The 22,727-nt window shown below is 38.1% G+C and overlaps 2 protein-coding genes across 4 annotated transcripts in view; one reads left to right on the top strand and one right to left on the bottom strand.

The window, feature by feature from the left end:
* Positions 1–22,483, bottom strand: part of LOC139953996 (monocarboxylate transporter 12-like) — a 53,857-nt gene extending 31,374 nt beyond the window's left edge. Inside the window, exons 1-2 of the mRNA XM_071953623.1 lie at positions 22,198–22,483; positions 21,003–21,179 (exon numbers count right to left, since the gene is read on the bottom strand). Coding sequence (XP_071809724.1) covers positions 21,003–21,138 — 136 coding nt within the window. The 5' untranslated portion in view covers positions 21,139–21,179; positions 22,198–22,483. The remainder of the gene's footprint in view (positions 1–21,002; positions 21,180–22,197) is intronic.
* Positions 197–18,629, top strand: LOC139953991 (uncharacterized). 3 transcript variants are annotated; one of them, XR_011788035.1, is made up of 15 exons: positions 197–306; positions 1,375–1,633; positions 4,287–4,625; positions 5,205–5,552; positions 6,130–6,483; positions 7,133–7,372; positions 7,913–7,975; positions 8,541–8,603; positions 9,618–9,818; positions 10,914–11,315; positions 12,168–12,503; positions 13,499–14,728; positions 15,406–15,531; positions 15,973–17,338; positions 17,388–18,629. XR_011788035.1 is itself a non-coding variant. In XM_071953615.1 (14 exons), the coding sequence occupies exons 2-14, from the start codon at positions 1,435–1,437 to the stop codon at positions 16,023–16,025; spliced, it is 3,948 nt and encodes a 1,315-aa protein (XP_071809716.1). In that variant the 5' UTR covers positions 197–306; positions 1,375–1,434; the 3' UTR covers positions 16,026–18,629. The 3 variants fall into 3 exon arrangements, 2 of the variants coding, with proteins under 2 accessions (XP_071809716.1, XP_071809715.1); XM_071953615.1 differs by having other exon boundaries at positions 9,624–9,818; positions 15,973–18,629; XM_071953614.1 differs by having other exon boundaries at positions 15,973–18,629.
* Positions 22,484–22,727: the final 244 nt, after the last annotated feature.

Genomic DNA, 22,727 nt, shown 5'->3' with positions numbered 1-22,727 from the left:
GAGTCATGTACAGAGCAGGACGTGAATATTAACGCTGTGTGTGATGCAATTGTCAGAACCATCCCTTTTTCAAACATTTACAAGGTAATTAAGTGAAATATTCATAATTTCTCCTTCCTCTAAACTATTTTGTTTGAAATAAGTTAATTTTACGATCGGCCAGGTTACGCGTAACATCATTTTTTTTTACAAAGGCGTAAATGGGAATTTCCAAAAGCTTTATTTAAAAATAAAATTGGAGCGAAAAAACGTTAAAACCACAAAAGCTAAGCTGCCGTCCTATGAGTCGTTCTGGACATGATGATGGTAAGTGTTTTTGCACCGTTTGTTTGGCCTAAATTCCCCTGGAACATTAATACTCTGATAATGTGCGAGTTGTGTGCCACACACCCGCATACGATAAACATCGTCCAGATGCAATAGAAAAGAACCGTACATGTTGTGTGTACTGAACTACATTTTTATATGTGGGAAGCATTGATTTCACTTCAGTTCATTCTTTCACAATGTCGCTGCATGTGTATCCAGCGTGCGTGGCGCTTGCAAACAATAAAAACATGGCGACAGCTGTTTTATTTGCTGTGTCAGCCCATGTATTTTCTTCCTCCATATGGTCAGTGATAAACCATAATCCATAGTTTTTAAGATTAACGTTGATATTGTTAGAGTTAATGACGTCGTCATTTTAATCTTTCAAAATAAGAGTTAAATGTAACTTTTAATGTATTGTATAACAAATCCAACACGATTATGATTATGGTTGCAAATAAATTACCCTTATTATCTCCTTAACGTCCCTAATTAATGTTATTCAGTAAATTAAAACTATGTCATGCAACACATGGTACACCTAGCCCTGGCGGCCTTACACTTTCGTATAATACTACAGTGTGACTGTAAGTATTTCCATGTGAAAAGCAAATCTTTTATGAACAAATTGTTGTGGTTTACTAAAAAACAAGTTAAAAACCGACTGTTAAAAAATCCTTCATTATTTATTAATGACCTTCATTAATCTACGGTGCCAAAGGGAAACCTACGATCGCTGTAGTAAAAAATATCATTCATAAACATTTCCTTTATAGTTGGCGATTCACCAGGGGTCGATTTCACAAAGGTAGTCCTAACTTAGGACTAGTCCTAGGCAATGCTAAGAGATAGGGCTGGTCCTAAGTTAGGACCAGTAACTCATTCTTACTTAGGACTGGTCCTATCTCTTAGCATTGCCTAGGACATAGTCCTAAGTTAGGACTACCTTTGTGAAATCCACCCCTGAATCATTATAATTATGTCTAGTAATAGGAGGGCATAAGGATTTACCCTAAACTGAGACACTTTTTGTATCTCACTCAAGTGTATCGGTCTTTTTTGCAGGTAGACCTATTTAACTACATTACGGCAATACATCAAACTCTGTGATCTGATGACAAGGACATGAAAGTGATTTGTATTGCTGTTATCACCCTACCGCTGACAATGGTAGGGGTGTGGTGTGCTTCAATTTCAACTGTGGATGTGACAAATGACAAAGTGGAACTCTGGCAGAGTGACAATGACGTACGACAGGAGCAGAGGGATCAGCCTTTAATGGAGAGGTATCTGTCGGTTGGTCGTCGGCGAAAGAAAAGAAACGGTGAGTCATTTCTTTCTCAATGTGTCGTTTGAAACATCATTACTCACATAAACTCATCCGTCACTTCGGTGATATACTGCATACATAATGAGTATTTTGTATGACGTCACACAATGTTGATTTATTTACCATATCAAGCAAACTATTCGCCAGTGGCTTCATATTCGGACTCGAACACGAGTTTCGCTCGATGTCAAAAGAATAACATGCACAACAGAATTAGTAGTTATGAAAGTGACAACAAAAACTGCAGACGATTTCACGCAACGCTAGGATTAATCCTATCTCATTTTAGGACGAGTATAACTCGTTTTAAACTCGTTACTTTCTCCCTTGCCGTTTTGACATTTCAAATCACAATAAATCAACCGCCATATCAATGATACAATAAGAAGAAACTATAAACAAATAGTAGACTTGAGGGTACAACCATGTGTAAATCTCTTAGGGTGAGTGTTGGCTCTGAAAAGAGCCGGTTTGGTCTCGACGTTTCGAACAGCTTGTCTTCAGGAGAAGAAGGATACAATGTTGACATAATCAGACCTGCATGCTTCGTTTTTGAAAGGGCAAGGGCACCAAGGCATTTTCTTCTTGGTTAAATGGTACCCTATGAGGAAATTGTAAATTTTCTTTGTACCATTTTAAGGGCCTCTTGGCAATGACCAGGGGGGCATGGAGGCAAGCGCCTTCATTGCCTCCTTGAAGTATCAGGCCCGGTAAAGATTAACTTTTGGGGCTCGTTGTAGTTTCATGCATGAAATTAATATGATGTGTTTACATTATGTTCAGTCACCCGTTTCAATGCTGCCTAATTGTTTTGCCAAAAATATATTAACAACGGTGAAAACAGGGTCGTGCAATTTGCTCGACTATTACCATGGAAACCCAATTAGCTCTTTTGAGGTATGGTGGGCACAACATGTTTGGTTGTGGGTGTATACATACAAATTGACCCAAACCTAATAGTGTCATGTGTATATAATGGCTTATTTTGTTGTTGCCATTTACAAAGTACATGACACAAAAGACATGCATTAATGAAAGTGAATTATTATAATGTGGTGCATGAGTTTATTATTTCGTTAAAACAAACTCATGTCCAGCTCTGGCCTTCATGTGACAAAGCAAATCAATCCACAACCGGAAAAAAAGGTAAAATAAATGTTTACGTTCTCTGCCGACGTGGCGCTATGGAGAGCTTAGGGAATTCCCCGTTACATCAACCTTTGCTGTATGGCGCGCCAAAGTATATATATGTGATATTACATCAATCGTCTTTTATTTATTTATTTATTTTTGATTGCGCTTAGACAAAAGTCAGGAACAATGAATTCACGTAAATACTAAATGTGTTTTGTATTTTATCTGTTTGTTTATGAAGTGTATTTAACAATTGTTAGTAATTAAAGAAGAAAAACCGACGGATACAAACAGTTCTATAGACATAGTGACCTCTGACGTCACTCGAAAACCATAACACGATTCGCGCGCACACCATGTTTTGGCAGCCAGCTAGAAAGTGTATGCAATCTTACCATGACTGCTACGCGTATTTTTGCCCGGCGAAACATGACGTATACAGTGTTTTGTCAACAGAGGGCGGTTTGAATGTAAACATAGGTCACATCGTCAATAGTGTGAAATTTATAAATTTGACTGTGCTGTAGCATGGTGGTTCAGTACCCCATGTGGAAACCGAGTACTACACAAAACAAGATGAAGTAAAACACCCAACAGCGGAATTCTCCAGACTAAAGGTGCTCAACTCGAAATTTTGTGAACTAAAAACTAAACCATAACAACACAAATAAAATCGAAAGTCAACCCTAGCAGTGTGAAAGTTTGCTGTTTTCACATGCACAAAACTAAATAATGTGCTTTCCTTTGCAGTCACCTTTTTCAATGCTGCCAATAGTTATGCCGAAAGTAAATTTAAAATGGTGATAAAAACTAAACCGTGCAAATTCCATTATCATGTATATTTGGAACATTATTGTGCTGTCACATACGAAATATAAAATTAAAAAACAGTTCTTTTCAGAACCACCCCAACTCATTACAGATAGTCATTACATGGTGTTACCGCAAACCTTTCTATATCGTATTTCCACCATGCAAAGTTTCAAATCCTACTTATACGAAATATTGTCAAGGAAAATAACACAGTAAAAAGACCATGGAAGAATGATCAGTATCGCCTATACGCTTTATCAGGTCCAACCATGCCAATAATTGTATGCAAGAGGTTTCTATTTGTAGAAGCAATACATGTACAAAAGACATGAAACAAGGAAAGGGAAATAAAAACTATTTATATTATAATTTGCATATATAGTTTGCTTTTGTTGAAACAAATCATTTCTCAACCCACGACAGTAAGATGTTTACGTGATGATCGCGTGCTATAATAACAAATGGACTTCCCCATGACGTCATCCTTCTCTAGTTCATGATCTTTTGCACAAGTATGGCGCGCCGCTTGTGTAAAAAAAAAAAATCAAAGATCGTCATGTTTGTGTTATTATTTTGTTTAATATTTTTTAAATTGTTATTTTTTGAAAACAAATATTTACAATGAACCTACCTAAGTTATTAAGCTCCTTTGCATTTATTTTTATTTTTATAGTCTTGTCTCTCTGTGTTCATTTTACAGGTGATAACACACCCTCATACAAAGACGCCCTCTTTACCAGCCCCAGAACGGCATACTTCCAGAAGAACCAAACGCAATACCTGCGATGTCCAACTTGGCGACTTGGTGAAACACTAAGCTCAGTCTTCTGGTACAGGAGACCAACCCTTGTAGCTAAGTTCTCAGCACCGAATGAACCGGGGAAAAACTTCACAGCTGAACGGTACCAGTTGATGGATGATCAATCGGGCCTCATAATTTACAACGTTACTGATGACGATGGAGGACTTTACGATTGCCGAGTTGTACCTACAGCTACGAAGAGAGAAAGGCAGGGCCTGGTTAATGTCGAGATCCTCGGTAAGAGAGAGTCTTCGTTTTACTATTTCAAAAGTATATTTTACTCATTGATAAACAGCTGGTTATGTTTGCCTATACATAGAGTTATATATAAGAACTAGAGCGCGCACTGGCCTATATACGTGCCCCGGTATGCGAGCAGGCGGCCATTTTCTAAGTTGACAAAACAGCTATCTCCTCACAGCGTGTGTTGGTGCGGCCATTTTGTAAGTTGAACAAACAGCATCGCGTGAGCGTTCAATAAAAAAAACTCAAACGTGTATTTCATATTCAACGCGCGTGCAGAATGACGCGCTTGTCATCTTGCGGTCCCGTGGCGTTTGTGCACGACGAAGCATCACTCGTGCGCCCTCTAGTTCTTATTATATAACTCTATTTACCTATACAGCTAAGAAGAAAGAGGGGCATGGCCTGGTTACTGTCAAGATCCTGAGTAAGAACAAGTCTTCATGTAACTTTTTCAATTTGTGTTACTCATCTAAAATAAACACCCTTTTCTGCACTCCCCAGGAATAAAGTGCAGAAATCTTGTTTGCACATTATCAATTTCTTGTTTTTGTGTTTCCTCCATCTCTCCAGACTCTACATTTCCAGCAGATGCCGATACCATGGACTCAATAAACATAGCATTGTTGTCACAGAACGTCGACCGACAAAATGGCGGTCGAATCAAATGTCCCCATTCAACCACAGATGCCTCGGCAACCTACTGGTCCCTTGATAAAGGAGAAGGAGTCGATACTGATATAATCGGTGCCGAATACTCGAATAAAGACACATTGGTACTCGATACCTATAAAGAAGACTACCAGATCGTGAATGGTGGAGACTTGCAGATACTGTCATTACAGCGCCCTCACCGTCGATTCTGGTGTCATCGTTTTCTTAACGGCCTGGCAGTAGGACGCGTTGACGTCACTGGAGTAGGTAAGAATCTTCAGGTATTTTCTAAACTGTTGTAATGCCACTACGGGCTCCATCCTCATTTATTGGAAGCCCATACTGAAAACGCACGTTTTGAGGAATGCCGACGGGAGCTTGGGCAGCAGCCGAATTCGTCTCGCCATCAATTCGAAAGGGCATAGTCTCGAGATAAGTTTTAAATATAGCACTTAGGCCTAAACGTGAAAAGGTAAAATTGCTCAAAATGAAATTGATAATAATCTAATATTATCTAATTTTGTGGTTAAAAAAAAAACTCCTTTATGTAGTTTGTGTAGCACTGAGGCGATAACGTCTTTATGAGTAAAAGGCAATTGATTGAATTTTGACATCCTTATTAGTTACTGACGAGAAAAGTCAGAAGAAATCTTTCCACTAGTATTTTCTTATTTTTCTCAAACATCTCTTACAGAAAGCTAGTGTTTGTAACTTGCTTTTCCAACTTTACCTACTTTCCTACTTTCATTACTTTCCTTTACTTTCAACGCAAGTGATTTTTGAAAGTGAATGCAAAAGTTCGTCTATGGTTAAAATAAATAATAATTTCTTTTTCTCTTCGTAGTCTCCACAAATCAAGACCAGCCGATTATAACCGGCTGTGAACCGCTGCCTGGAGATGGATGTCAAGTGAACTTTAACCCTGATAAAGATCTTCAACTCAAATGCAGCATACTCAATGTCTACCCCAGGGTAACCTTGTATTGGAATGACGTCTCTAGGTGTGATATTAACTTCAATGAGGAGTCATTGGAGAGTTTTGATGATGATGCCAAGACGTTCAACCAGTACCAGCAGCTCACCGTCAAAGCAGGGAGGTTCTCTGATGATTGCCTGCCGAAGTTTGTTTGTAACGCGACCGGTGCAGCCATCCCAGTTCAACCTTTCGGTGCAGAGGTCGCTCTACAAGTTGTATCAGGTACAATAAATAGGCAAGCATGCAGTCACCATGCCTACTACATTAGCTTGACAGATTAAAGGATACTTTAAAGCAAATATTTCACTTGAAAATTCTACAAAGTAAACCTCGGGGTTTTTTCATCGGTGTTTCATTCTTCTTCCATGGTTTGAATGAATTGTTCTTTCCTTCACAATATTTCGTCTGTAATAGCACAAAATGGTTTACAAGTTACATGATATAGAGAAATTAGCACGAATTGGGTACTGGGTAAATTTTGAAATGATTTTTTGGGGTTGAACAAAGAATTGACTAGAGTGGGATTCGAACCAACGACCTCCGGATTAACGTGCCGGTTTTCATTACAATTTGTTATTTACTTACGATTAAATCAAGCAATTCTGCCGTCTGTTAAAGGGTCGAGGTAGTAGGTACTTTTTTCCTAACACAAAACACATCGCCCGAGTTATACATTAACCTTACACAGTTTGAAGATTATGGTAGTAGAAAGTTTCCCTTGAAATTTGTCTTACTGAGGTGCTGTAGGTTTTTGAGAAATGAGTAAAACAAATAATTTATGAGATAACGTTTTCTTTAGAAAAAAACTTTGTTAGCCTCATTATTTTTTTATTTTTGTTATCTATAATTCTGTTTTATTATTATCTTACAGGTGCGACATGGATCATCTTTATCTTGTTATTTTTTTTCGCAGTAGGTCTGTCTTCGATTATCATGCTTATTTTAGTAATAAGGAGACGTAACTTTCTTCGAAAGATCGTGAGATCTCCAAACGTCGAAGCTAATACGGTGGAGTCTGATGACTCAAAATGCCAATCACCTACATTTACCGAAAAGACTGAGGTTGAGATCGAACTAGAAGACAAAGGATGCTACGTTGCAACACTTCAAGGTACCGTAGTAGTTCATTTTATTATTGCCTGTTCACCTGCAATATGGAGTTAGGCGACCAAAGCGAGGCTTGATGGTCTAATTAGTCAGGTCCCCTATGTTCCTATAGTGCCATATGTATATGTAACATAAAAAGAACCAGACTGCACATCAAGTCACGTTGGCTGCGTCGATGTTCGTGACTGTGTTTCCTTTACATGTTTGAAGAGCAAAGCATTTTGGGAAACAAGACTCGCATCTTTCAAATCGAAGAACACGTTTTATTTGCTTCTTTTTGAATATAAACTTTTGAAATTTGTTATATTATATTTTGTTGATTTTGTTTTATACAACCGGAAATCGTCTCGTTTTATGTTAATTTATTTTGTATTGGTCTATGGGCTCCCAACCCATAAACCAACTTATAGGCCGGCCTGAAAAGCACAAAAAGTAACAACATGCAACGGCCTAAACCAATAACGACTTTGACTGCATTAGTCTATTTGTAAAAGCACCAATTGATACCATTTTGTTCGATTTGTTATATCCTATTTCAACACAGACGAGAGGAAAACTATTAAAGACGAAACATTACAATCTGAAGAGCTTAAACTAGTCAAAAATGGTAAGTGAGCAAATGATCTTCAAACAAAGTTGAATTATCGATTATGATTGGTCGATTATTAGCAACAAAAGTTAGAAATAAACCAGTATAAAACGGCCTATTCCATTTTCGTTTGTCGTACAAAACTAACAATACAACATCTTACTGCACATTTAAAAACAAAAAACGGGGACAAATAGTACTGCTTTGTTTTTGGTTTTGGTTTTATTTGCAAGATGCCTACACTTCCATTAACTATAATTGCTCGACAATTTTTTTGCAGAATTAGGGATACTGTGTTTAAATCTATGATTCGTTAAAGAAGTGGACCTGTTTTTGGCTAACAATTATGTTGTTATTTTGAACCCCCAACTGAACCCCAAAACAAATTAATGTAACTTCCGATTTTTAAATATTTTTGTTTTATAACTTGATCCATGTTCGGCTTCTGGGCTATATATGACGCAATACAATGCGAAATGAGGCAGACACAATTATAAAATTCAGGTGCACGTTTAAAGCAATAGTGTTCTACAAGTGTGAAAATAAAAATAATGCTCTCTGTTTTATTCTAATTTCTTTAAAGATGAAAGCCAAACGTTAATGCCCCAAACATCGCAAATTCAAGAACTGAATCTAGACGATCATGGTAAGTAGAGGAATTGTTTGTCCGATCCAAGTATAAAAAATGAGAGCATAGAGCTGGCCATCTTTATCTTTAGGGAAGGTACACGTTTGGTGCTCAAAACAAATATTAACTTAAAAAATGACTTGGTAACGGACATTGGAGAGCTGCTGATGGTAGTAAAAAACATTGTCAGAAACGGCTCCCTCTGAAGTAGCATAGATTTTTAGAAAGAGGTAAATTCTCATTAAACAATAAAAGACTTCTAGCTAGAAGTCTTTTATTCCTATCTGAGAACACACAAAATCGTCCAACAAGGGTTTTTTTTTTCATTCTTCATTTTCTCGCAACTTCGATGACCAATTGAGCCTAAATTTCCACAGGCCTGTTATTTTATGATGGGATACACCAAGTGAGAACACTTGTCTTTGACAATATCCAAACGTGTACAGTGTCTTTAAAGCGAGACTTATTTTCGAAACAGCAAAACATTTGCAGTTGTGGCCCGAATTATGTTATTGAAACGTAATAGTGAATTGTTTCGCACGACATTGAAATAACAATTGTGTTTACAAAACTTACATGGTATGAGGATGGACTTTATGGAAAACTTCACCAAACTTGCAATTTGTCCGAAAAAAATTAGTACAAAATCTCGATGATATCGCAAAACTAAAACGTACTGGGGTCTGTCACAATTTGTGTACATCTTTTCACTGTTGATTTTTTTTTTGGAAGAGTGCCTTCATTCCAATCCTCTAGTTTTCAAGAAACATTGTCATAACAATGGATGGTTACATCCTTGGTTATTGGAAGAGTAAAAATCAATTCATATCCTCTGGCTTTTTATCAAGAAACATACCATTGGGACGGTATATCATTTATATTGGAAGAGTACATTTCTGTTCCAATCCACTAGTTTCAAGAAACATTGTCATAAAAATGAATTGTTACACCATTGGTTTTGGATGAGTACACTTAATTCAAATTCGCTTCTTTTTCAATAAACATTTTTATCTCATTTTCATTCTCTCTCGGTGACAGAACATGTTGAGATCCACCCATCAGGTTCTAGTAGTTTCTCCCCCCGTCGAATGCTAATCCAAGCCCGAAATATTGTTGTTAACATTCACCATCATGTCGGTAATAAAACACCCACAAAGCGGAATCGAAGAAAACCCAAGCTAAAGAAAGACGGAAAGGGGGGCGCATCCTATCAAAAAATTCCCGTGAAAGCTGGTGAGTAAATACTTTGTAAATTATAATTAAAAAATTTGGGTTTTTTACGGACGGCTCCAAAAGTTGGAAGATACTATAAATAAATGGTAAACTTGCGGGTACAACCAAGTGTAAATCTCTTTAGTTTGAGTGTTGGCTCTGAGAAGAGCCGGTTTGGTCTCGAATAATGTTTTCATTTTAAACTCGTGTGACCCTTAAGCCCGGTTCATACTTCCTGCGAATGCGAAGCGAATTTGACGTGAATTTGACGTCACACCCTCCTTTTGCAGCGATTATCGCAAGGGAGTAGAGCAGAGTTCAACGGCTGCGAATTGTTCGTTGCGAATTTGTGACGTCAAGATTCGCTTCGCATTCGCAGGAAGTATGAACCGGGCTTAAGGCCATGTCTTGGCGAAGCGTCGACTGTTTTATCACTTTAATAGTTCCTCTTTACTGTTCACCAATTCTGATCTTCAAACAAAGACAATCATTATTCAAGGAGTGCGTTTTGGCGAGTTCGGTTGAGCGCGGTGACGATGCTGTTCAGTCCAACCGCTAACCGACTTGTGGACTCGGTTTGGGCTTTGGTTAGGGCATAGACCTTATCGCAAATACCAATGCGCAAGCGCAGACTGTTGAATGAGGTGCATTGTGGGATAGATATGGATCAAATTTGGATACCAGCTGGACCACAATGCACCTAATTCCAAGCTTTACGCGCGCGCCCCGGTATTTGCGAAAAGGTCTATAGAGTTATATATACGAACTAGAGGGCGCACGAGTGATACTTCGTGCACAAACGCCACGGGACCACAAGATGAGAAGTGCGTCATTATGCACGCGCATTGAATATGAAATACACGTCTTAGGTTTTTTTTATTGAACGCTCACGCGATGCTGTTTGTTCAACTTACAAAATGGCAGCACAAACACACGCTGTGAGATAGCTGTTTTGTCAACTTACAAAATGGCCGCCTGCGCGCATGCCGGAGCGCGTATATAGGCCAGTGCGCCCTCTAGTTCTTATATAACTCTATGGGTTAGGGTCATCAAAACGCACTCAACGTTGCCATCTTCCGTGACCGTGAAAATAATTTGTCTGTAAAACAATTTCAGTTACAGAGTCGTCTCCATCCGATCAACTTAACTTGGAAGTTGAGATGCACGATAACTCACTTACTAGTCCACAGCAGTTAAACATGGCGAACTCAACACTTCAAGAAGAACGAGGGTACGAAGCTGATGAGTCAAATCCTCAAGACGTGTCTGGCATTCAGGAGACTTCGGATACTCTTGATAACCCTCCAGAGAATGTTGATCAACAGACGTCCCCCAATGAGGTTACTTGTGAACCTCAACAGAAAGAAGAACTCCATCACAGCGTAAATGAGGAACAGCCTGGACAGCAGTGTGTGGGTGAGACTAACTCTAAGCTTCATCTGACCGAAGATGAGGCGAACCCCCACGGGGAGAATCTTCAGAAGATTTCAATCATCGAGCATGAAGCTGACCCATCAGGTATTGTAGTTATAAGTGTGGATTCAAATTATAAATCATTTGTGAGCCTGACTGGGAATAGACTGGCTCCCTATCTTTGTCCGTCATATGAACTGGTCTCACAAACACGGTGGTTTCATTGGATATATTAGTCATGTACGTCCTCATGACGCGTATTAAAGGCAGTGGACACTATTGGTAATTACTCAAAATAATTATTAGAATAAAACTGTTCTTGGTGAAGAGTAATGGGGAGAGGTTGATGTTATAAAACAATGTGAGAAACGGCACCCTCTGAAGTGCCATAGTTTTCGAGAGAGAAGTAGTTTTCCACGAATTTGATTTTGAAACCTCAGATTTAGAACTTGGGGTCTCGAAATCAACCATCTAAACGTACACAACTTCGTGTGACAAGGATGTTTTTTTCTTTCATTATTATCTCGCAACTTTGATGACCGATTGAGCTCAAATTTTCACAGGTTTGCTATTTTATGCATATGTTGAGATACACCAACTGTGAAGGCTAGTCTTTAACAATTACCAATAGTGTCCACTGCCTTTAAGTATAATGATACTGATAAAACGCACACGACAAGTAAGTATGAACAGTATTGGTATGCGAGATCAGAGGTGCATTTAGCAAGAAACTGACAAGTTGTAAAGGCGGTTATATGGCATTAGACCGTGTCCAAATTCACATAGAAAGTACTAAACAACACCCTGAAAGTATTAGTCGTAGCCATAACTGCATGTATTCGCCATTTAGGGAAATGGCCTTATTCTTGAGTCTTGAAGTGTGACGTCAAATATTCAGTCTAGTAATAGGTGATGCTATATTGATTTTCTAAGTCCACGAAATCTCCTTTTTTCCAGATGCATTTAATGGAGCATCATCTGATGCCTCGGATAACACAGCCTCGGATAACACATCTTCACAGAAACAAAATGACGTAATACCAGACGAGAACCAACAGAGCAAAGCACCTGAGCAATCACCAGCTGCCTGTGGAAAGATCGCTCCGAAACGTAAAAAACCTCATCAAAATACGCCTTATCAAAAGTTTAAGTCAAAGAATGTTCAAAGTGAGAATAAAGATTCTTTGAAACCAAAAGGAGTGGCCAATCAAGCTGCGGGAAATTCTAAGCACACAGCGGGAAGAGATACTGGTAACGTACCTGATCAGGAAACAGGGTTTCGATTAACTCCAGGTAAGCAAGCACATTGACAAAATAATTCCCCTTGCATGTAACGGGTGATAAGATTAAAAAGTTAATTTCATGAAGCCTGTAAAACCCAGACTGTGTTTTTGTTTTCCTTCAGAGTTCACTACTAGTGGCGTGGGCCAAATTCCATAGATCTGCTAAGCACCAAAATTTGCTAGCGTTAAATTTCTTCCTTGATAAAAACAGGATCGTACCAATCAAATTTCCACGTGATTTTCAGGATAAGCAAACAACAGCTGAATACCAGTAACAAGCAATATGCAACAACTGGAAATTTGGTTGGTAATAGATAGATAAAATGGTTTATTAAAAACAATTCCTCGCAACACAAAGGTTGAATTACAACAATTTTACATTAATTTAAAATTGAAATAAAATCGGAGGCAAATTGGTAATAAAAAAATATGTGGAATAGTTAAGCCACTCCCCTAAATCAACACATTGAAAATTGCACATTGAAATTGAATTAATTTAACTCAATATCCCTTTTTGTTTACAAGGAAGAAATTTTATGCAAAGCAAATTTGTGTGCTCAGCAGCTCTATGCAATTGGATCCTCGGCAGGACTGTTAAAGTGTCAATACTTTTTTTGCACACGTTTCTGCCTGATTAATAAAGCACTTCCCCAAAAAATATTGCTTTCTGGAAAAACAGTTTCACAGAAATTAAAAATTCAATATTTTTTAACTGCTGTAAGTCTAGCTTTCATTCGCTTGTATTAAAGGAACATTATGGAACAAGTTTTTGCTAACAAAACAGGTGCTGGCAGTGCAAGCACTTTATGTAATCCACCATACTGACAAACCTGTAGAAGTTTGGGATAGTTCGGCCATATGGGTCACAAGAAAATAGTGAAAACCCAAAATGTAGATCTGTGATCTTAGACAAGTTTTGTTTTCTTACCAGTTCTATAACATTCCTTTAAAAACTCTGGAGAATTTTGTATTGATATGTGTATTGTGACGGGTTTTTATCTCCAGATTCCGGTTATTCGGGCAGTGCACATTGTGGTCCTGATGGTAATGATGATGCTGTTGCTACTGAAGAAAGCTCCGAAGAACAATCTGCTAAGCCACAAGTCACTCAACCTATCAACACCGATCAATCTGCTAAGCCACAAGTCACTCAACCTATCAACACCGATCAATCTGCTAAGCCACAAGTCACTCAACCTATCAACACCGATCAATCTGCTAAGCCACAAGTCACTCAACCTATCAACACCGATCAATCTGCTAAGCCACAAGTCACTCAACCTATCAACACCGACCAATCTGCTAAGCCACAAGTCACTCAACCTATCAACACCGATCAATCTGCTAAGCCACAAGTCACTCAACCTATCAACACCGATCAATCTGCTAAGCCACAAGTCACTCAACCTATCAACACCGATCAATCTGCTAAGCCACAAGTCACTCAACCTATCAACACCGATCAATCTGCTAAGCCACAAGTCACTCAACCTATCAACACCGATCAATCTGCTAAGCCACAAGTCACTCAACCTATCAACACCGATCAATCTGCTAAGCCACAAGTCACTCAACCTATCAACACCGATCAATCTGCTAAGCCACAAGTCACTCAACCTATCAACACCGATCAATCTGCTAAGCCACAAGTCACCCAACCCGCTCTTAATAGCGACTTCAATACTGAGTCAAGTCCTACATATCCACTCCTCGATCCAACTGTCAATCCAAACTCTGAAGATGTTCAACATCCACATAACAAAGATCCAACTCAACAACCTGAACCAATCATGAAACAGCCGTCACCTCATCACAATCCTTTTCCAAACGTTACCCCTCAAGAACCCCCTAGTGACAACTCGTCTCAGAAAGAACAAGACGCTCCTCCTCTTTCATTACCTTACAACGCCCAGATTCAAACACCCAAAGCTGGCATCCCTGAACCATCGCTCCAAGCTGACCAAGACGGTCATGTTCGCGCCCAAATGCCGGTAGTCTCTCCCCAATCTTACTACTGTGAACCATCTCCTGATGTTTGTCCAGAATCAAATGGAAGCAGATACCCAGATCGCACTCCAAGCGACGATGAAGACATGGTTTCCGAAAGCGGAAGTGGTAATGAGGTAGCGGATGACACGACGCATAATGGCGTCAGTGATGACGTAGGTTACGATCAGCAGCACGAAACGCCCTCAGTGGAGATGGATGAAGTACTTGCTGATGACGTTTCACAGGGTTGGTATCAATTCAATTTAATAACATTATCTGGAATAATCGTTTCTTATGGAAGTGAGGCACTATATGGATTTGAAAAGTGCTTAAATTTCACCTACTTAAATGTGTGTCACATTCAACTTTGTTTTGTACTAGACTGAGTGTGAATTGAATATTTAAAGACACTGGACACTATTGGTAACTGTCAAAGACCAGTCTTCTCACTTGGTGTATCTCAACATATGCATAAAGTAACAAACATGTGAAAATTTGAGCTCAATTGGTCGTCGAAGTTGCGAGATAAGAATGAAAGAAAAAACACCCTTGTCCAACGAAGTTGTGTGCTTTCAGATGCTTGACTTCGAGACCTCAAAATCTAATTCTGAGGTCTCGAAATCAAATTCGTGGAAAATTACTTCTTTCTCGAAAACTACGTTACTTCAGAGGGAGCTGTTTCTCACAATGTTTTATACCATCAACAGCTCCCCATTACTCGAATACCAAGTAAGTTCTTATACTAATAATTATTTTGAGAAATTACCAATAGTGTCCACTGCATGCCTTTAACAATGTCATTTTTTTCTTTCGCACGACCTTTTCATTTTTACTGACGATTTAATTTGATGAGCTAGGTTCGATATCTCATTTTTCCGTATTCGTTGGTCCCATTTACTTAATTTTGTTTCCCTAAAATACAGCTTCTCCTCCAGATATAGAAATGAAAGATTCCGAAGACGAAGTTGTTGAACGTCCGAAACGTGACCCCAAGGAACGACAGTCAAAGACCAAGGATTTGCTGAGGAAACAAAACCCTCTTATAACTGGCAAGTCGTTTGAAATGTTTTGTACAGCTGCTGTTATATCTTTTAGTTTGGTAGCAGTTCGTATAGACCTTTATCACGGTGTGGGCATCTTGATTTTACTCCTTTCCAACTCATTGTAACCAAACTGAGGCTGGACGAAATAATAGTCTGGTGCCATGTTTGCGCAATGAATGTTAGCATTCATCACTGTTGTTGGAAACAGGGAACATGACTAAGATGGTGACAGCGTGATAAAGGTCTAGTAGAGAAGTTCTTAAATCACCCATAAGCCATAGCCGAGCAGACAGACTAAAGCTGGACCAGCAAGGGAAAAAGATTCCATACATATGTGTGGCGTATATAAAAGCAGCATTCAGGATCATGTTTTGTGTGTGTTTTTTCTTTTATCACAAACATATTTTACTGAAGTGGTTTCTTTCTTGCTCTTCTTTCTCTTTCCAGATAACTTAGTAGCCCAAAGACCGAAAATTTCTACCAAGGGCGGTTTTTGTTAAAATAAAACACCGGATGAGCTCTGAGTTCTTTACCAAACAGTAGCAGTCAGCTAAAGGTTACACTTCGTGAAAGATGCTAGTCAGAGACCAGACACGTCGTGTATGGCGTCACAACGGGAATTTACATAAACTTGTATGGTTATAGATAACCTCTTGTCATTGCTTGCATTTTACAAATTACTGATTTTTTTCGCGTTTGGAGTTTATCGCTCAGTAAGCGTTTTATTCATTTTTATTTTGGCATCGACACATTGCAAATTTGTAATCGGATTTTCACTGTTCTCTCGTGACCCGGATGGCCGATCGATTTCAAACTTCTACAGGTTTGTCAGTTTATGTGTATGCTTTGGTGGATTACATAAAGTGCTTACACTGCCAACAACTGTTGTGTTAGCAAAAAACAATTCTGTAATGTTCCTTTAAGTATACGTTTAACTCTTCAGTAGTTTTATCCACACATTGTGCTTTTTTTGTATTGCATGCCTAATGTTGGTGTAAAGCTAAGCACCTCAAGACAGATTTTGCGCCATATAAAAATGTGTTTTCTATTATCATTATTTAATAAAGTTGGACATGATTGAACAATTACTAATCGTACGTTATAAAAAGTTTTCGATCCTATGCAATATTATTAACCAACTTGACTTTCATGGCATGTGAAGTATACTATTCACAATATTGATCTAACAATGGTGGTTCTTAATGGAATTGAGAATTCCTTAATGGGCCAAAGACAAGAGTTACTTATGGCTTTGGAGTTCTTGAATGGACAAAGTGGTCAGCGTCATCGATGGAGGGGTTTGGCTTACAGTCTACAATGATGATCTAAGAGTGGTGGTTCTTCATGAAATTGTGAATTCCTAAATGACCACAAGGCCAGAGATCATTATGGTTTGAGAATTTCTTAAAGACCACTTTTCTGTGAGTAAATAAGTTTGAAAATAAAATAGGGTTGTTAATTGAAATAGTAATCTGCTTTTAATTGACTATAATTATCTACCGTAATTGCAGCTGGTTATTTTTATTATGGTAATGCCCCTTTTTTATAGGCGTTGTGCAATACATCGGTCAATTAATGTGAAGTGAAGCATTTCATGGAACAATATTTCAAGACAAGTATTTCACCATTACCTTCTGTAATTTCTGTAGTTTCTGTAAATCTGTGAACTTTTTTCTGTACCGAAAGTGTCCAATGGCTCTAAAGAGACAAAAAGTTTTATAAACAATTAACAACTTTTAAAAAGGGAATTGTTACATATTTGTAAACACTTCTCTCAAGAGAAAAAAAAAGAAAACCTTTTCAAAAGGGAAAAGTAAACTTGTGTAAATAGACAAAAACTGAACCCCCTTCCAAAGGGAAAGTTACATTTTTGTAAATACTTCTCTTTAAAGACAAAAGCTGAAATCTTTTCTTTGCGAGACCACGACTCTGGGCTTGAGTTGCGGCTTAGGCTTCGTCAGTCGTCTCCATCGGTATATGGAGCTTCAGACAGACGTACGAAGCCAGAGCCGGAGCCCAAAGCCGTGTTCACGAAAAGGGCTCATGCTTGTCTGACTTACTGACTGTAGTGTTATGAAGTTATTGTGTAGTTGTAGTTGCCGTGGTATTGCCATTACTTTATGCACGAGTACAGCACTTATTAACCTCGCCTCATTGCCTTTTCGAAAACATGACTTCTGCTTCGGCTCAGGCTCTGTCCGCCTGTTGGAAGCCACAATGCTGAAAAGTACCGTTTTTCAAAAGTACTCATGGGCTTGAGCTGAATTCGAAGTTTCGTTAGGGCTATTGTCACCAACCAAGAAGTAAAAAATTTAGCTGCATTTCCTCCACTTTTACCAAAAAATTGCTTGAATTATATATTTTTGATAGACTATACTACTACTGTATGCTATAATTAAGCGCCCTTTCCGACTGAAATATCTGAGATATTATATTGATAACGTATTGAGTTAAAGTTCCATTATTATAACGGATACATGAACAATTATTATGAAGTTTAAATAAAATTATAATTATTACAAAGAAACTTTATGCTAATCATAAAATCATCACAAAAAAATGTTTATTGCAGCTATTTATACTACAAATAGAATATACAGCAATTGTACTTAAGGTGATCGGAACGGCTGCAAATTGCAGTATTTTAATATTATTGCGGTTTTAGCATAACACCATCGGTGTAACCACAGTGTATCACTAGTAAGAGAAAGAGTAACACCAAAATATATATTATTTATCCCGATGCAGTCTGTCTTGACCAAAACCAAAACATCTTTGAAGCAGATCTCCAGCTGTCTGGTAACCCGACGTCTGGATGCAGCATGAAATGTTCCGAGAACAAAATAAAACACAAAGTAAAACATTTGATGTGAAATTTTGTGTGAAATTGAAATAATAATGTACAAAGCAAAATGTTCGTTCCATTGTTGAATAAACTTTTTTTGAAGAATGCTCTCATATTTCTACGCAGTCATTTGAAACCATCTCAGAAGATCTTTCCTTCTAAGTTCTCAATGTTGTAAAGTATTTCCAGGTAGTATCTTACCCTTGTAAATTGGTTATGTTCTTTGCAGTAGATCATATTAAAGCTTTGACTCAAAAGTCAGAACATTATCTTCTCGAGTATTTGTAAGTTGTTTTTTCAACCCGAGACTTTACCCAGTCCTTTTGTTTGTCTTAGTAGAAAGATGGGGAGAGTACATCTACTGGAACTTGTACTTTACTTCCATACCTCATGGCTATTAATAACCATGGATGAAACCAGTGAATGTGTTGTTTTATCTCTATGGAAACAAACCTGCCAGCATCAGATGTGACTGCCCAAACCATGGAGCAGTTGAGGAGCAGGTCGAGTCCACTGACCCTACGTTAGGAAAGATGGGTGGCGTTTTTACTTTTTTCACTTATAGAGGATGTCGTGTTCCTGATCGCGCACGTTGCACCTTACAGTACGACTATATACGTCTCTACTACCAGAGGAATGTACTACACCATATAAATAGAACATAAGCACCTGTAAACAAAAATGAAAAGTAAGAAGCCGTCAACCTTATACCTGACCGTTGACACATCAGGGCTACCTATAAATAACCGTGGATGAAACCAGAAATTGTTGTTTTATCTCTATGAATACAAAAAGAACATTAGCACCTGTAAACAAAAATGGAAAGTTTGAAGCTGTCACCCTTATACTTGACCTTTGATACCTCAGGACTACCTATAAATAACCATGAATGAAACCACTGAACCGGTTGTTTTATTTGTATGAAAACAAAAAGAAACATTAGCATTAGATACATTGCCTAAACATACCACAGTGACTGTCTTGTCATTCTATCTATAATAAAAACTAAAAGAAACATTAGCACCTGTGGGGAAGAATGGTTAAGCTGTAAAAAAAAAAATGGTTAGCTGGTCTGACCTTACCCATAATCCTTTACCTTGATACTTAGCCTAATATACTTTACGGCAGGCAATGTACTTCCGGTGGTGTCACCTCTTCCTGAGCCCATCTGCCCAAAGGTCAAGCACCAAAGCCACCAGCAGTAGATTCCTCACAACAATACTTAGTCTTGTCTGAAGGGTAACTTTTCTGATCAGCGATTCAAAGTTTTGGAATTGGTCCCATTTTGTGAAGATCCAAGTTTTGATGACAACATTTGATCCTTGAGCCAAGACTATTGTATAGCGCCCTACTATACATTACCTGATGATTCTAACCTGTTGAACAAAACACAGTTAGTCTTATTTATAGGCCTGAAATCTGCTAATTTTATGGGCCTCACTAACTCACCATTATACTTACAAATACCTCTGCATCATGACTACTTGTTCCAAGCTGGATCTGCAACTTCAAGACGTCTAGACGACTTGAAATTGTCACTCTTGACACGGCAGCGTTTTACGGCAGTGCTTTAAGCAGGATCTGCATCTTCAAGACGTCTAACTTGAAAAGTGATGCACTGAGACTGCAATTTGCTTTTAGAAAGTGCACTTTTTCCTCTCTTGGGAAACTTCTCGCCAATTGTTTTCTTGCTGCGCAATTTAAATGAGCTAAACAAGAGGACTTACAATCGTTCTAATTGTGTGAAACTTTCATTGAATCTTTAAAAATCTGACAATAATAGGCTCTGCTTATCTTCCACATCACAGTGTGGTTGTGAGCAGGTTGCTTTTGAGCTAGCAATGCTGGGGCAGAAAAGTGTCTTTCCTTAATATTTACCGATTTTTTACTATTTGTTTTTTCTCCTAAAACTGTGGGGGATGTGTAGGCAATGGGGCCTACTTGCAACAAGATGTTTTGGGGATTATGTTTTTTTTTTCTTTTTTTACTGTCGCTTAATATTAACTTAACTTGAGTGTGTAATTTACATCAGAAATATCAAATGATTATTTAGCTTTACTAAATTTGTCATTTAAGATTCCTGATGCAGAATTGTCATTTAATATTCCTGATGCAGAATTATTATTTTTGGTTTGATATTGTTTGTTTTGCAATTGATGATTGTTTTTCTTGAATATGAAACAATTTGTTAATTTAGCTTATCTAATTATCTAGCTTATAAGATTTCTTAGACAAGAATGTTCATCAACTAGATTTGGTTTACATGCTCATTTTGTCAGCACTATTGCTGGGCAAAAGAAAAGTTTATTGACAACTTTTGTTTATATCTGCTTTGTATGCAGGAGTGTGCTTAAGATCCGAAATTATTAATAAGTTAAGCATGTTTTACCACGAGTTTCTTTATTACAAATATATAAGTAAACATGACAACATCAGTTCGTCAGCTTCAACTTCCCAGAAATTGCCATAGAATGAAAAAAAAATAGCATCACTGGCCACTACCAATATGCTCTTAGAAACCAGAGATCATCAGTTGCAGTTACCATGGAAAACTAAAGGACAACATCAACAAGAACCTGTACAAGAAGGGCGGGGCTTGATAGGGAAGGAAACGGGTTAGGTGGTCTCTCACCTTTAAGATGTCCCCAAGATCTTGTCCTACATTTGTAGATCTCCACATCATCAGAAAAACCAATACCACACACTCCAAAGAAACCTTCAACTTCACTGACAGCCAGAATCTTCATTACCACACATTCCATAGACATCTTCCTTCAACACCTTGAGCAGAGATGTTTAGAGGAAAAGCCTGCAAAGTGCAAAAATGGGTAATTCTGGTTACTATAAATTGTTTTCCAAATTAAATTTCATAAGAAAGTTAGAAAACTATAAATGATATGTTGTTCCATATAATTAAACTTTGTTTATTTGTGTTAAGATCGAGTTGTATTTATAGTTGACATAATATGGGGGGGATAATGTAAGCTCCTGAATTGCAAAAATTTGTGGATAGAATTACAAATGGCTTTTTTACAGAGAGGTTGGATGTTTGAGTTAGGTTTGTTTGTATTTTAGTTTGACTCGCAACAGTATGGGATTTTTGTTAAAATCATATTTCATGAGGCTATATTAATCTTATTTTGTGGGAAGAATGTGAACAATATCCACTTATTCCCTGGTCTTTACCAAAATTTTAAACATGCTAACCCATGCAACAGAGAAAACGACATCATAAAAATAAAACTCTCATCCCCGTTCCACTTAAGCCAACCCTTTCCTCAACAAATATTGAAGAAAGATTTGTGTATCTTGCCATCGTTGTTTTACTCATTTTTACCAAAGGAATATCTCTTTTTAGTATAATTAGCAGATAATTAGATACTAATCTGTTTTTACGAATGAATAGAATATGTGGTGCCAGGGTACGGAAATTGCTTTAAAATTATCAGGGCCTATTATTATTCTATTTTTCTTAGTTTTTAATGCCCCGCATATGGCGCCCGGCCGTTTGACTATGGATGATTTAAAACAGAAATAGATAGCGTTTATATAAGCAAAGTTTCCCAGGAAAAAAATAATAATTGCAAAGTCTACGTATTCTAATAGTTTAACCGCCAAATCCCGGGCAAACGGCTTTCACCACCGCTAAACACTCTCCCCCTCAACTCTCTATCCCCGACCACCGTCGCAACACCGCCATGAAAAACACAAACAAAAAGACCCACTGTGTCCTGCCTAAGTAAAATTCGGGCGAGGTATTAAATTATAATAATAATATATTAAAATAACTCATTAAGCAGTAGTTATTTAAACAAAGTTTATCTTACCTCGAGCTCGGAGGCGGTGGGCGGTGTCCCTCGTTGGGGTCCTTCAGCACAAAGACCCTGCCTTGCTCACCCGGTCCTAGACCTCTCAACAACTACCACAACTTCTTTGGCAAAATGTCTTAAAATGAGTTAGATATTATTGCCTCTTTAGGTATGGTTCAACTCTATGAATTGTCCCGTGACATGAAGTAATGGAATGAAGTTGTATCCAGTTGGAGAAATACGGGTTGTTGTGTGAGGGAAGCGACGTCCAAATCCAGAAAGATGAAGGGCTCTGGCCATGTTGTTCGTCATGCTCCTGTAACACACTGACTGTATGCTACACGTACAAAAAGCACATCATACGACTTACTGTGTGTATGTTGTAGCGCGTTCGAATAACTGCGCCTGAAATGTAACTCATTTGCATATCAATAGAAACCTTCGCAAAGTTAGGAATGTTGAGCAAACAGGTGCAAATAAGCCCCGCCCATTTGCTCTGCCAGACCGTGCACTGATAACAGCGCCCGCTTGTGTTGTTAGGGTTCGTG

Source organism: Asterias amurensis, chromosome 22 (genome assembly GCF_032118995.1).
Source record: "Asterias amurensis chromosome 22, ASM3211899v1".
NCBI classification, from domain to species: domain Eukaryota; kingdom Metazoa; phylum Echinodermata; class Asteroidea; order Forcipulatida; family Asteriidae; genus Asterias; species Asterias amurensis.
This window is presented reverse-complemented; position numbering and strand designations above follow the sequence as displayed.